General features: G+C 41.2%; 1 protein-coding gene across 1 annotated transcript in view; it reads left to right on the top strand.

Annotated features, from left to right (window-relative positions):
- Nucleotides 1–13,959, top strand: part of tspan18b (tetraspanin 18b) — a 144,911-nt gene that overhangs the window by 111,587 nt on the left and 19,365 nt on the right. The window contains exon 3 of the mRNA XM_023971829.2: nt 5,054–5,149. Coding sequence (XP_023827597.1) covers nt 5,054–5,149 — 96 coding nt within the window. The remainder of the gene's footprint in view (nt 1–5,053; nt 5,150–13,959) is intronic.

Here is a 13,959-nt window from a genome sequence, read left to right as displayed (position 1 = left end):
TAACGGTACAGCATACAATGACATTCTAGACGATTCTGTGCTTCCAACTTTGTGGCAACAGTTTGGGAAAGGCACTTTCCTGTTTCAGCATGAAAATGCCCCCGTGCACAAAGCGAGGTCCATACAGAAATGGTTTGTCGAGATCAGTGTGGAAGAACTTGAGTGGCCTGCACAGAGCCCTGACYTCAACTCTTTCGAACAACTTTGGGATGAATTGACGCCAACTGCGAGCCAGGCCTAATCGCCCAACATCAGTGCCCGACCTCACAAATGCTCGTGGCTGAATGGATGCAAGTCCCCGCAGAAATGTTCCAACATTTAGTGGAAAGCGTTCCAAGAAGAGTGGAGGCTGTTATAGCAGCAAAGGAGGGACCAACTCCATATCAATGCCCATGATTTTAGAATGAGATGTTCGACGAGAAGGTGTCCACATACCTTTGGTCATGTAGTGTATGTTGACTTTGATGTTAGCTATTAATGGGGATAACGATGTAGGCTGTGTGTAGTGGTTAGCAATTATAATATGAAGGTTTGGTGATGTGTTGTGTTGTGCACTGAAGTCTACAAGCAAATGGAAAATGTGAGAGGAGGAGAGCGCGTAGATGCGAGAAGGAATTATAGCTACAACGATCAAAGTGATCATGCTGTTTGTATGTGGCTGCTATGTAAGTGAACTTTCTTTGCATGTGATCAAGGGTGTATTCATTCAGCCGATTTTGCTTTCTTAAATGGAAGCAAACTGAACGAAACGGCGATAAACATACCTGAGTTTGTCCAATAGAAACTCTTTTGCAACCGTTGGACTAATGATTATACCCTAGATAAGCTAGATGCAGGCAAGAGTGTGCAAGGCGTTATTGAATGTGTCACTGTCTGTCACCTTGATTATACAAATGTATCTCGACCTGTACACCAAGTTGTATATTTTCATTYATAGATTAGGTTGTAGCAACCTCATGATGGGTATAGGGAACATTTTGGTTTCATGTAGTAGCCTAAACCTATTGATGTTACATTGAGCTGGGTGAATGGAATCTGAATGACAGTCATCCAATRTGCTGTAATAGAAATAAGGCCATGCTCAAGAAAACAAACTATCATCCTCCCTCATCTTAAATGGTACCAATCGCCACTGGTGTCAGMGGTAAAACCAACAAAAACAAAATACTTTTCCCCGACATGCCCGTATTTATTTCACATATAAGCGACGGTACTTAACTCTTCCGAGGCGGCTAGAAGTAAATCTACCTTTAGGGAGTGTAGAAGTTATGAATAGACCTGGTTTGGGCAACCAGACAACTCCTCAGAGACACTGCCAATCTGTTAAAAAAAAGTTGAAATGGCTTCCATTTTCCCTGTCTTCCTTTCTAGCTTCAGACTCCTAATCTTCTAGCTGTCTTTTCCTCTAGCCTTATCTGCTGTGAAAGCCTAGAGGAGTTATCTCCATTTCTCTCAGGAACTCTGAGTCAGTGGTTAAAACCAGGGCAATATCTACCAATCCAGGGCTTGATGGTTTTAAGCTATCAGGGGAAAAGCTTGAAGCCTCAACTGTGTTTGGACCTGAATGTCTGATCCCCACTGCTGTGACGTTCAAAGTCTATGTACAAACAGTAAAAAAAAATTGGAATCAAATCAAGTTTTATTGGTCGCGTACACATATTTTGCAGATATCGCAGGTGCAGCAAAATGCTTATGTTTGTAGCTCCAAAAGTTCAGTATACCTAACAATACTAAATAATACACACAAATCCCCCAAAAATAAAAATTACGAAATATCAGAACGAGCAATGTCTGAATATTTCAGTGTAAACTTAAACGACTAAAAACAGATATAAAGTATGTAGAAAAGATAATGGACCTATATATGATTAAATAAGAGCATCTTTGAGAACTAACAATCACCAAAATGAAAGCTAGACAGTCAGGGAGAATCTTACATTTAAAAAATGATGCATTCAGGAGTATTTTTTTCATGGCTTATGTTTGTAGCTCCAAAAGTGCAATTGATTTTGTCATACTGTTTAGAGTCACTCCGATAGCATAAGCCATGGCAAAATATGTAGATTTAYGGGAAATTAGCTTTAAAACAGCTACATTTTGTCACTGCGGCCAAMAGGAAGTCCTATAATTCCCCTGCCACGCTCATTACCTAAGCCCCATTTTGTTCAAGAAAATACCCTGGGAGGGGCCGATACTAGCCCCTCCCAGTTAAACACTGACATAAGTTGTCAGTCACAATTTGGGGGCTCACCTAGTTGTGTGCCATGTCAGGTTGTGTGGTTCTGACACTGCAAATATTTTGTTGTCCCAACCTATACTGTAGGTTTMTGGTTTATGGGATAGTTCAGAAACTGTTGCTGGTGCAGAATGCCTGTGGGTATGATTTTGGTGTTTTTCTGTTGCGATTATATTGGCTGAAATSAAGATACTCACTTTGTTTACGTACAATTCGAGTCAAAATTTTGGACACGCCTACTCATTCCAGGGGTTTTCTTTATTTTACTATTTTCTACATTGTAGAATAATAGTGAAGTAATAGAATAATAGAATAATAGTGAAGACATCAAAACTATGAAATAACACATTTGGAATCATGTAGTATCCCCCAAAAAAGTGTTAAACAAATCAAAATATATTTGAGATTTGAGATTCTTCAAAGTAGCCACCCTTTGACTTGATGACAGCTTTGCACACTCTTGGCATTCTCTCAACCAGCTTCATGAGGTAGTCACCTGGAATGCATTTCATTTAACAGGTGTGCCWTGTTAAAAGTTAATTTGTRGAATTTCTTGCCTTAATGCGTTTGAGCAAATCAGTTGTGTTGTGACAAGGTAGGGGTGGTATACAGAAGACAGCCCTATTTGGTAAAAGACCAAGTCCATATTATGGCAAGAACAGCTCAAATAAGCAAAGAGAAACTACACTCCATCATTACTTTAACTTCTTATGGAACAGTGGGATGCTAGCATCCCACCTCGACCACATCCGGTGAAATTGCAGAGCGCCAAATTCAAATTAAATTACTGTAAATATTTAACTTTCATAAAATCACAAGTGCAATACATCAAAATAAAGCTTATCTTGTTAATCCAGCCGCTGTGTCAGAATTCAAAAATACTTTACGGCGAAAGCATACCATGCGATTATCTGAGGACAGCGCTCAGCACACAAAACATTACAAACAGTAACCAGCCAAGTAGAGGAGTAACAAAAGTCAGAMATAGCGATAAAATTAATCACTTACCTTTGGTGATCTTCATATGGTTGCACTCACAAGACTCCCAGTTACCCCATAAATGTTTTGTTTTGTTCGATAAAGTCCCTCTTTATATCCAGAACCTCAGTTTTTGTTAGGCGTTTTGTTCAGTAATCCCACTGTCTCAAACAAACATCCAGGTGAAATTGCAGGTTGTGAAACTCAATAAAACAGAAATTCTCATAATAAACATACATAAAAGATACAAGTGTTATACATCAGCTTAAGATAAACTTCTTGTTAATCCAAACGCTGTGTCAGATTGTGTAAACACTCTAAAGTTTCCAAAACTGTTAAAATAGTGTCTGTGAGTATAACAGAACTGATTTGGCAGGCGAAAACCTGAGAAAAATCCATTCAGGAAGTAGTTTTTGAGTTTTCTATTCAATGCCATTACAGTATCCATTGACTTAGGCACCAAATTGCAGTTTCTATGCCTTCCACTAGATGTCAACAGTCTTTAGAAATTGTTTCAGGCTTGTAACCTGAAAAATTAGGAAGTAAGAGCAGTCTGAATGAGTGGACCCTAAAGTGTCACGGAGCTTTTTCATGCGCACAAGCGAGAGAGTGCCTTTCTGTTTCCATTTTATATTGACGACGTTATTGTCCGGTTGAAATATTATCGATTATTTAGGCTAAAAACAACCTGAGGATTGAATATAAACATGTTTGACATGTTTCTATGAACTTTACGGATACAATTAGATTTTTTTGTCTTCCTGTTTTGACTGCGTTTGAGTCTGTGGATTACTGAAGAAAGCGCACAAAACGGAGTTTGGAACAGAGACTTTATCGAACAAAGGAAAATTTATTGAGTAAATGAATGTCTGCTGAGTGCAACATATAGATCATCAAGGTAAGGGATTAATTTTTACTCTATTTTTAAATTGTGTAACTGTTCTACATGGCTGGTTACTGTTTGTAATGATTTGTCTAGTGGGCTATGTTCTCAAATAATCGTAAGGTATGCTTTCGCCGTAAGCATTTTTTAAATCTGACACCGTGGTTGGATTCACAAGAAGTTCATATTTAAACCTATGTAAAATATGTTTTGTTTTCTGAATTTTTATATTGAGTATTTCTGTATTTGAATTGGCGCCCAGCAGTTTCACTGGCTGTTGAAGAGAGGTGGGACGCTAAGTCTCACGTGCCAAGAGAGATTAATCAGCATGGCTACCACAGCATTTGCAGTGATACGCCATCCCATCTGGTTTGTTCTTAGTGGGACTATAATTTATTTTTCAAAAGGACAATGATACAACACTATTTGACCAAGAAGGAGAGTGATGGAGTGCTGCATCAGATGACCTAGCCTCCACAATCATCCGACCTCAACCCAATTGAGATGGTTGGTGATGAATGGATCGCAGAGTGAAGGAAAGAGCAACAGTGCTATATGTGGGAACTCCTTCAAGACGGTTGGAAAAGCATTTAATGTGTTGGTTGAGAGAATGCAAGAGTGTGCAAAGATGTCAATGCAACGGGTGGCTACTTTGAAGAAACTCAAATCAAAAATTTTGAATTTGTTTTTAACACCTTTCTTTTTTGGTTACTACATGATTCCATATGTGTTATTTCATAGTTTTGATGTCTTCACTATTATTCTACAATGTAGAAAATGGTAAAAATAAAGAAAAACCCTTGAATTAGTAGGTGTGTCCAAACTTTTGAATGGTACTGTATATTTGATGGGCTGAACTCGTGAAAAAGTGAGTGCTGGGTTTTGCATTGTGTGTGTTCTTGCAGAACAAAATCAGTTTAAATGACTGCTCTGTCTCTGTGTGTTCTCTCTCTCAGGGGCTGGGAGAGGCTTCAGCGAGAGGTACAGCCATGGACAGAGACTGTCTCAGCTGCATCAAATACCTAATGTTTGTCTTCAACTTTCTCATCTTCGTAAGTATTCTCTTATATTATAAGCTGTCCTCCTATATACAGTACACTGTATATACTCTGTATATCCTGTATATCCTCCTATGGTATCTAACAGTACTCTTTCCATCTCTCTATTGTGGTCTCACATGTATTTAATAAGACACGGAGGCATTTTTTATTCTATTAAAATCGTTGAATTGATTTTGGTGATGACACATATTTACAGTTCCACTGGGTATGCAGCTTGCAATTGACGTTTTGCTTGTTCAGTTTTGATCAGACAATCAAAGGTAACTCCAGAGAGAGCCAATAACTGGGGGTATGGGGGTAGTGGTGAGGAGGGTCATATAATTAAATGTAGTGGGGAGGGTTGAATAACTTCTCAGTAGCAACCAGTGACTGTTACCATGTCCATTCCGTTGTTTATACTCTCAGACAATTCTACCCTCCCACCATCCCATGAGACAATGGTTGCCTCTATAGCTCTAAGCTCTGCCTTTGACGSAACGTTTTCTTGGACATTTATTGAAAGACAGGTTCTTTTCCAGGAGGAAGGGAATGGTGTGAGGATGAGTGTGTGATGGTTCATATCTCTACCCCCTCTTCTCCTTTCCTTCCTATCCCCCTTCTTCTAATCACTAAAGAGTCACCCACTGGTGCTGCAGATAGGGTTTAGTGAAAGCGGGAGGATGGAGATAAGAGAATGTTCAGGAGGGAGGAATGGAGGGAAGGGTGGATTCACTTTGAGAGGTAGAGGAAAGGGGGCAAAGGCAGTTAGCTGAAGCCCCCCACTGATCTAYCTGAAAAAGTATTCATACCCCTGGACTTATTCCACATTTTGTTGTGTGTAGTTGTGCAAGAAACAAATATATGTAATCCATTTTAAATCCAGGTTGTAACACAATACCCCATAATGACAAAGRGAAAACATGTTTAGACATTTTTGCAAATGTATAAAAAATGTATTGAAAATTAAATATCTAATTCAATTCTAAGTATTCACACCTCTGAGTTAATAGGTGTTAGAATCAACTTTGGCAGCAATTACAGTTGTGAGTCTGGGTATGTCCTTCAGTTTCTTGCACACTTGATGTATTAATATTTGTACATTATTCTTTTCAAAATTCTTCAAGCGCTGTCAAATTGATTGTTGATCATTGTCTAGACAACAATTTTCAAGTCTCGCCATAGATTTTCAAGCAGATTAAGGTCAAAACTGTAACTCGCCACTCAAACATTCACTGTCTTCTTGGTAAGCAACTCCAGTGTAGATTTGGCCTTGTGTTTTAGGTTATTGACCTGCTGAAAGGTTGAATTCATCTTTCAATTTCTGGTGGAGAAAGCAGACTGAACCTGGTTTTGCTCTAGGATTTTTTCTGTGCTTAGCTCCGTTCTGTTTCTTTATCCTGAAAAACTCCCCAGTTCTTAACGATTACACACATTCCCATACATCCGACCTCCCGGTGCGCGCAGTGGTCTAGGGCACGCACTCAGTCTAGCTGCGTCACCAGAGCCTCTGGTTCGCGCCCAGGCTGGGCTGGGTTCGCGCCCAGGCTCTGTCGCAGCCGCCGCAACCGGAGGTCCGTGGGGCGACGCACAATTGGCATAGTGTCGTCTGGGTTAGGGAGGGTTTGGCCGGTAGGGATATCCTTGTCTTCAGTATGTAAATTTCTTTAAAAAAAAAAAAAAAAAGAGTTATAAAAAGTGTATGCACTCTACTGTAAGTCGCTCTGGATAAGAGCGTCTGCTAAATGACTAAAATGTAAATTAAATGTACATGATGCAGCCACCACTATGTTGAACATAAGGAGAATGGTACTTAGTAATGTGTTATGTTTGGGGCAAATCCAATAAAACATTTTTTATTCAGGACAAAAAAGTGAATTGCTTTGCAGTATTACTTTAGTGCCTTGTTGCAAACAGGATGCATGTTTTAGAATGTTTTTATGCTGTACAGGCTTCCTTCTTTCACTCTGTCATTTAGGTTAGTATTGTGGAGTAACTACAATTGTTGTTGATCCATCCTCAGTTGTCTCCTATCACAGCCATTAAACTCTGGAACAGTTTTAAAGTTACCATTGGCCTCATGATAAAATCCCTGAGTGGTTTCCTTCCTCTCTGGCGACTGAGTTTGGAAGGACACCATATCTTTGTAGTGACTGGGTTTATTGATACACCATGACAATTATTGAACACGGAGTGAGTCCATGCAACTATAATGTGAATTGTTAAGCACATTTTTACTCATGAACTTATTTAGGCTTGCCATACAAAGGGATTGAATACGTATTGACTCAAGGCATGAGCTTTTCATTTTTAATAATTTGTAAAAATTCTAAAAAAAAAACACAATTCCACTTTGACATTGTGGGATGTTGTGTCACGAAAATTCTCAATTTAATCAATTTTAAACTTAGGCTGTAACACAACAAATGTGGAAAAGTCAAGGGGTGTGACTACTTTCTGAAGGCACTGTATGTGCCTTAACCCACCCCCTGCTCTGGCATAAAAGACTACAGATAGACATATTCACTCTAAATTGAGTTATTTGGGATGAAAGTATATTTACATAATCTGCACATACACTTTCAATTCACATTAGCGACGGGAATGTCAAGAGCGAGAGAGTTTGGTTCTTGCTTTGCAACTCAAAAGTACCGTAAATGTCACAGTAGCCACTAGCCAGGAGGCTAAGTATTACAAACTATTCAACTATAAACTAAGCTAGCCACTAGCTACTTAAGCAAGCATCTTTTCATGCATCTACCATATTACACTATTAACGCAACAATTCACAAACATATGCAGACAATAAAGTGTTTTCTCGTCTTTACACTCATTACATTTTAGCTTCAAGACAAAAGCAGAGTTTACTGCTAGCTAAAGCTTCATCAAGTAACGTTAGCCTATAAAAAAAAAATGAATGATTACCCTTCTAATACAAATATGAAAGTACAGTAGGCCTACCTTACAACAAACCATGCTTCATTTTAATCAATATCATGCAAATCATTGGGCTATGTGGTAAATGCAAATTACGACTGAAAACGGGGGTATAAGTCACCGGGTAGTTGACATGAGGTGTTTGTATCGAAGCTCATTCCAGCGACCCGAAAATAAGATACATACAGTATAAATCATACATGTAGGTTAAGTTTCTTAATTTGTTGCAGAGATCCGCACAGCAGTACGTGTGGCAAGCTGGCATTCGCCCCAGCACTTTTGATTCGGTTTACAAAAAAAATAGACAAAAAGCATTGAAAGGAGGGACAAAGTACTGTTTAGACTGATTCGCCTCACGACTTGTTTGACAGGATTTTCATGTTTTAATCCTCCCTAAGGCCAGGAGTAAAAAAAACAACATGTGACCTGATTAGAAGAAATCTGGTCCCATCTGTCACGACTTCCGCCGAGGTCTGTTCCTCTCCTTGTTTGGGCGGCGTTCGGCGGTCGACGTAACCGGTCTTCTAGCCATCGCCGATCCACCTTTCATTTTCCATTTGTTTTGTCTTGTTTTCCCGCACACCTGGTTTGCATTCCCTCATTACTCGTCTTGCATATAACCCTCTGTTTCCCCCCATGTCTGTGGGTGGAATTGTTATGTGTAAATGTATGTGTACTCCAGGCTGGTTTGCGCCGGGTTATTGTAACCCGTGTGAGGTTAGTTTTCTGAGTGCCGTGTTTTGTTCGCCTCAATAAAGGGCTCCGTTTGCTACGCATCTCTGCTCTCCTGCGCCTGAATTCCCTGCAGCCAGTTACGCACTCCATTGCGCCATCATAGCCCATATAAAAAAAAAAAATATTACTGTCATACCTGTAGTTTTCCCTGGTTAGGTTAGCCTTCCTGGGCACCAGGAAAACAATTTCCACCCCACCACTCTGGGACCTGTGGTGCCACCTCTGAAATCAACACACAATGTTACAAATTAAAAAACATTTTATGATCTACTACAGGCTGGGCAAAGGCCGGTCCGGGGGCCGTATGCGGCCCGCGACCTGATTCAATATGGCCCGCGAAATCATGCTCAGATCACATAAAGAACTTGCTATAGTAAAGTTTTGAAAGACGTATTTGTTATTCAAATAAAAATCCCAATGAATACTCGCCTTTGTGTAATGATTTAACTCCCACCGCTTTTGGGACATTTATTTTGAAGGCATGTATAACAACTGCACGAGGACAGACATTGACTGACAGGCTGACACACACGTCACCGTTACAAATAGTAGCTAGCTAGAAATTGCGCAAAAATTCATTTTTCTAAAGATTTCAAAGAAAAGGAAAGTAGGCAATGTTCCAGCAAGAGTGGACATCGAAATATGTCTTTATTGAGGTATCAAATCAGTTTATTTCTCACGTGCACCGAATGCTTACTTACAGGCTCTAACCAATAGTGCAAAAAAGGTGTTAGGTGAACAATAGGTAAGTAAAGAATTAAAACAACAGTAATGTCACGATCGTTATATGGTGGAAGAGAGGAGGACCAAGGCGCAGCGTGAAGTGAATACATTTTCCTCGTTTAATGACACGAAACGAAGAACATTTTACAAACTACAAAACAACAAACGAACGAACGTGACGCTATAATCCAAAATAGTGCTGACACTAAACACTACACATAGACATAGACAATTACCCACGAACTTCCTAATGAATATGGCTGCCTAAATATGGTTCCCAATCAGAGACAACGATAGACAGCTGTCTCTAATTGAGAACCAATCTAGGCACATAGGACATACAAGGGGGAGAACAAGTATTGATACACTGACAATTTGCAGGTTTTCTACTTACAAAGCATGTAGAGGTCTGTAATTTTTATCATAGGTACACTTCAACTGTGAGAGAAGAAATCTAAAACAAAAATCCAGAAAATCACATTGTATGATTTTTAAGTAATTAATTTGCATTTTATTGCATGACATAAGTATTTGATACATCAGAAAAACAGAACTGAATATTTGGTACAGAAACCTTAGTTTGCAATTACAGAGATCATACAGTTTCCTGTAGTTTGACCAGGTTTGCACACACTGCAGCAGGAGTTTGGCCCACTCCTCCATACAGAACCTTCTCCAGATCCTTCAGGGTTCGGGGCTGTCGCTGGGCAATACGGACTTTCGGCTCCCTCCAAAGATTTTCTATTGGTCAGGTCTGGAGACTGGCTAGGCACTCCAGGACCTTGAGATGCTTCTTACGGAGCCACTCCTTAGTTGCCCTGGCTGTGTGTTTCGGGTCGTTGTCATGCTGGAAGACCCAGCACGACCCATCTTCAATGCTCTTACTGAGGGAAGGAGGTTGTTGGTCAAGATCTCGCGATACATGGCCCATCCATCCTCCCCTCAATACGTGGCATCGTCCTGTCCCTTTGAGAAAAAGCATCCCCAAAGAATGATGTTTCCACCTCCATGCTTCACGGTTGGGAGGTGTTCTTGGGGTTGTACTCATCCTTCTATTCCTCCAAACACGGCGAGTGGAGTTTTAGAGCAAAAAGCTCTATTTTTGTCTATCAGACCACATGACCTTCTCCCATTCCTCCTCTGGATCATCCAGATGGTCATTGGCAAACTTCAGACGGCCTGGACATGCGCTGGCTTGAGCAGGGGGGAACTTGCGTGCGCTGCAGGATTTTAATCCATGACGGGCGTAGTGTGTTACTAATGGTTTCTTTGAGACTGTGGTCCCAGCTCTCTTCAGGTCATTGACCAGGTCCTGCCGTGTAGTTCTGGGGTGATCCCTCACATTCCTCATGATCATTAGATGCCCCACGAGGTGAGATCTTGCATGGAGCCCAGACCGAGGGTGATTGACCGTCATCTTGAACTTCTTCCCATTTCTAATAATGTTGCCAAACAGTTGTTCCTTCTTCACCAAGCTGCTTGCTATTGTCCTGTAGCCCATCCAGCCTTGATACAGTCTACAATTATCCCTGATGTCCTTACACAGCTCTCTGGTCATTGCCATTGTGAGAGGTTGAGTCATGTTGATTGGTTGTGTGACAGGTGTCTTTTATACAGGTAACGAGTTTCAAACATGGTGCAGTTAATACAGGAATGAGTGGAGAACAGGAGGCTTCTTAAAGAAAAACTAACAGGTCTGTGAGAGCCGGAATTCCTACTGGTTGGGAGTGATCAAATACTTATGTCATGCATTAAAATGCAAATTAATTACTTAAAAATCATTACAATGTGATTTTCTGGATTTTTGTTTTAGATTCCGTCTCTCACAGTTGAAGTGTACCTATGAATAAAAATGACAGACCTCTACATGCTTTGTAAGTAGGAAAACCTGCAAAATCGCAGTGTATCAAAATACTTGTTCTCCCACTGTACATACACCTAGACACTGCCCCCATTAACATACAAAACCCCTAGACAAATACAAAACACATACATTCCCCATGTCACCACCCGGACTACCTAAACTAAAATAATAAAGAAACAAAGATAACTAAGGCCAGGGCGTGACAACGTAAAAATGACAGGCTATATACAGTACGAGGCTATAAAAAGTAGCGAGCTACATACAGACACCGGTTCGTCAGGCTGATTGAGGTAGTATTACATAGTATATGGTTAAAGTGGACATATGCATATATGATGAAACAGAAGAGTAGCAGTAGTGTAAAAGAGGATTGCGGGTGCGGGACACAATGCAGATAGCCCAGTTAGCCAATGTGTGGGAGACTGGTTGTCGGCCCAATTGAGGTAGTATGTATATGAATGTATAGTTAAAGCGACTATGCATATATGATAAACAGAGAGCAGCAGCAGCGTAAAAAGAGGGGTTGGGGGGGCACACAATGCAAATAGTCCGGGTAGCCATTTGATTACCTGTTCAGGAGTCTTATGGCTTGGGGGTAAAAACTGTTGAGAAGCCTTTTTGTCCTAGACTTGGCACTCCAGTACCGCTTGCCATGCGGTAGTAGAGAGAACCGTCTGTGGCTGGGGTCTTTGACAATTTTTTGGGCCTTCCTCTGACACGCCTGGTGTAGAGGTCCTGGATAGCAGGCAGCTTAGCCCCAATGATGTACTGGGCCGTACGCATTACCCTCTGTAGTGCCTTGCGATCAGAGGACGAGCAATTGCCGTACCAGGCTGTGATGCAACCAGTCAGGATGCTCTCGATGTTGCAGCTGTAGAACCTTTTGAGGATCTCAGAACCCATGCCAAATCTTTTCGTTTCCTGAGGGGGAATAGGCTTTGTCGTGCCCTCTTCACAGCTTTCTTGGTGTGTTTGGACCATTCTAGTTTGTTGTTGATGTGGACTGTCATGGTAATTTCCTGTATTACTCAATAAAGAGAGAGAGAGAGTCAACCACACACAAGTCAGAGTTATTTTATAAAGTACATCTTTAATATATATATAAGCTTCACCAAAGCCCTTTTTTGACTCTCAGATCAATTCAGTGTCTATAAATGAATTCTCTGAGAGTGCTTACAAAACAATTCTTAGTTTCATTTATAGCCAAGATACACCCCTCTCAACTTACTTATCCTTTACCCGAAAGAGGAGTATCCTATCGCTAGACAGCATCAGCTATAAATCATCGTTCAGTTTGATCTCTCAAGACAAGGTTTCAATCTCATGCTTGATACCTCACTGTCTACCAAAACATAACCTCATCCAATGGCACATATCAATTGTCATTTGAGATACTCCCATCTCAAATACACCCCCTCCTGGATAGGTTCAGAAAAGACAGTGAGCCTCTTAGGTCATATACTAGATCAAGATAAGGGCAAACTCAGAGGGGAAATACAATGGTTCCAAACACTGCCAAACTCCTTCCCCCTATGAGAAAAGTAGGGAGTGACTGGCGTACAGACATTGTATGAGATAACTAACTGGTTCCCCATTAATAACGCCATCCCGTCACATGGTTTAGGAATAGTTACAGACACATTCCCATAAGAAACAACGTTCCACTCTGTCCTCCTCCCCTTCTGATATTCTACATAGCACCACATGGTTTAACATATACATTGACATATGAAGACAAGCCTAGACAAGCCTGACCTCTCCCCTCTCAGGCCCCAAGTTACTAATCCCTAGCTCAGAAGGAAAAATGCACTGCCAATCCTATAGTCCAAAGGGCCCCCTTCTAATGACAAGTATCTCACAAGCATATGATGAAAATAACATCTATGTTACTTAGCTAAATCTGATTCTGCCACGACAGGACACCAAGGAACTTGAAGCTCTCAACCTGCTCCACTACAGCCCCATTGATAATAATGGGGGCGTGCTCGGTCCTCCTTTTCCTGTAGTCCACAATCATCTCCTTAGTCTTGGTTATGTTGAGGGATAGGTTGTTATTCTGGCACCACCCAGCCAGGTCTCTGACCTCTTCCCTATAGGCTGTCTCGTCGTTGTCGGTGATCAGGCCTACCACTGTTGTGTCGTCTGCAAACTTAATGATGGTGTTGGAGTCGTGCCTGGCCATGCAGTCGTGGGTGAACAGGGAGTACAGGAGGGCACTGAGCACGCACCCCTGGGGAGCTCCAGTGTTGAGGATCAGCGTGGCAGATGTGTTGCTACCTACCCTCACCACCTGGGGGCGGCCCCTTTACTCAGTAGTTATACCCCACCCTGGTCACCTCTTTTTTTTGGCTTCCCCAAACCCACTTCCATGTGTCGGTAGTACTACTTTAAATGCATTCCCCCACTCTCTGTGTTAGCAGGTCAGAAAGCCAACTGACATTATTACCACACAGTAATAAACAGGTTTTTTTTATTGGTGGGGACTCTCTCGTGGAAGTGGGTGAACGATGCTAGGAGTCGCCGTCTCCGTAGTTACAGACGACAGAGATCCCTGTTTGTCAGGTAG

Source organism: Salvelinus sp. IW2-2015, linkage group LG26 (assembly GCF_002910315.2).
Source record: "Salvelinus sp. IW2-2015 linkage group LG26, ASM291031v2, whole genome shotgun sequence".
NCBI classification, from domain to species: Eukaryota; Metazoa; Chordata; class Actinopteri; order Salmoniformes; family Salmonidae; genus Salvelinus; species Salvelinus sp. IW2-2015.
This window is presented reverse-complemented; position numbering and strand designations above follow the sequence as displayed.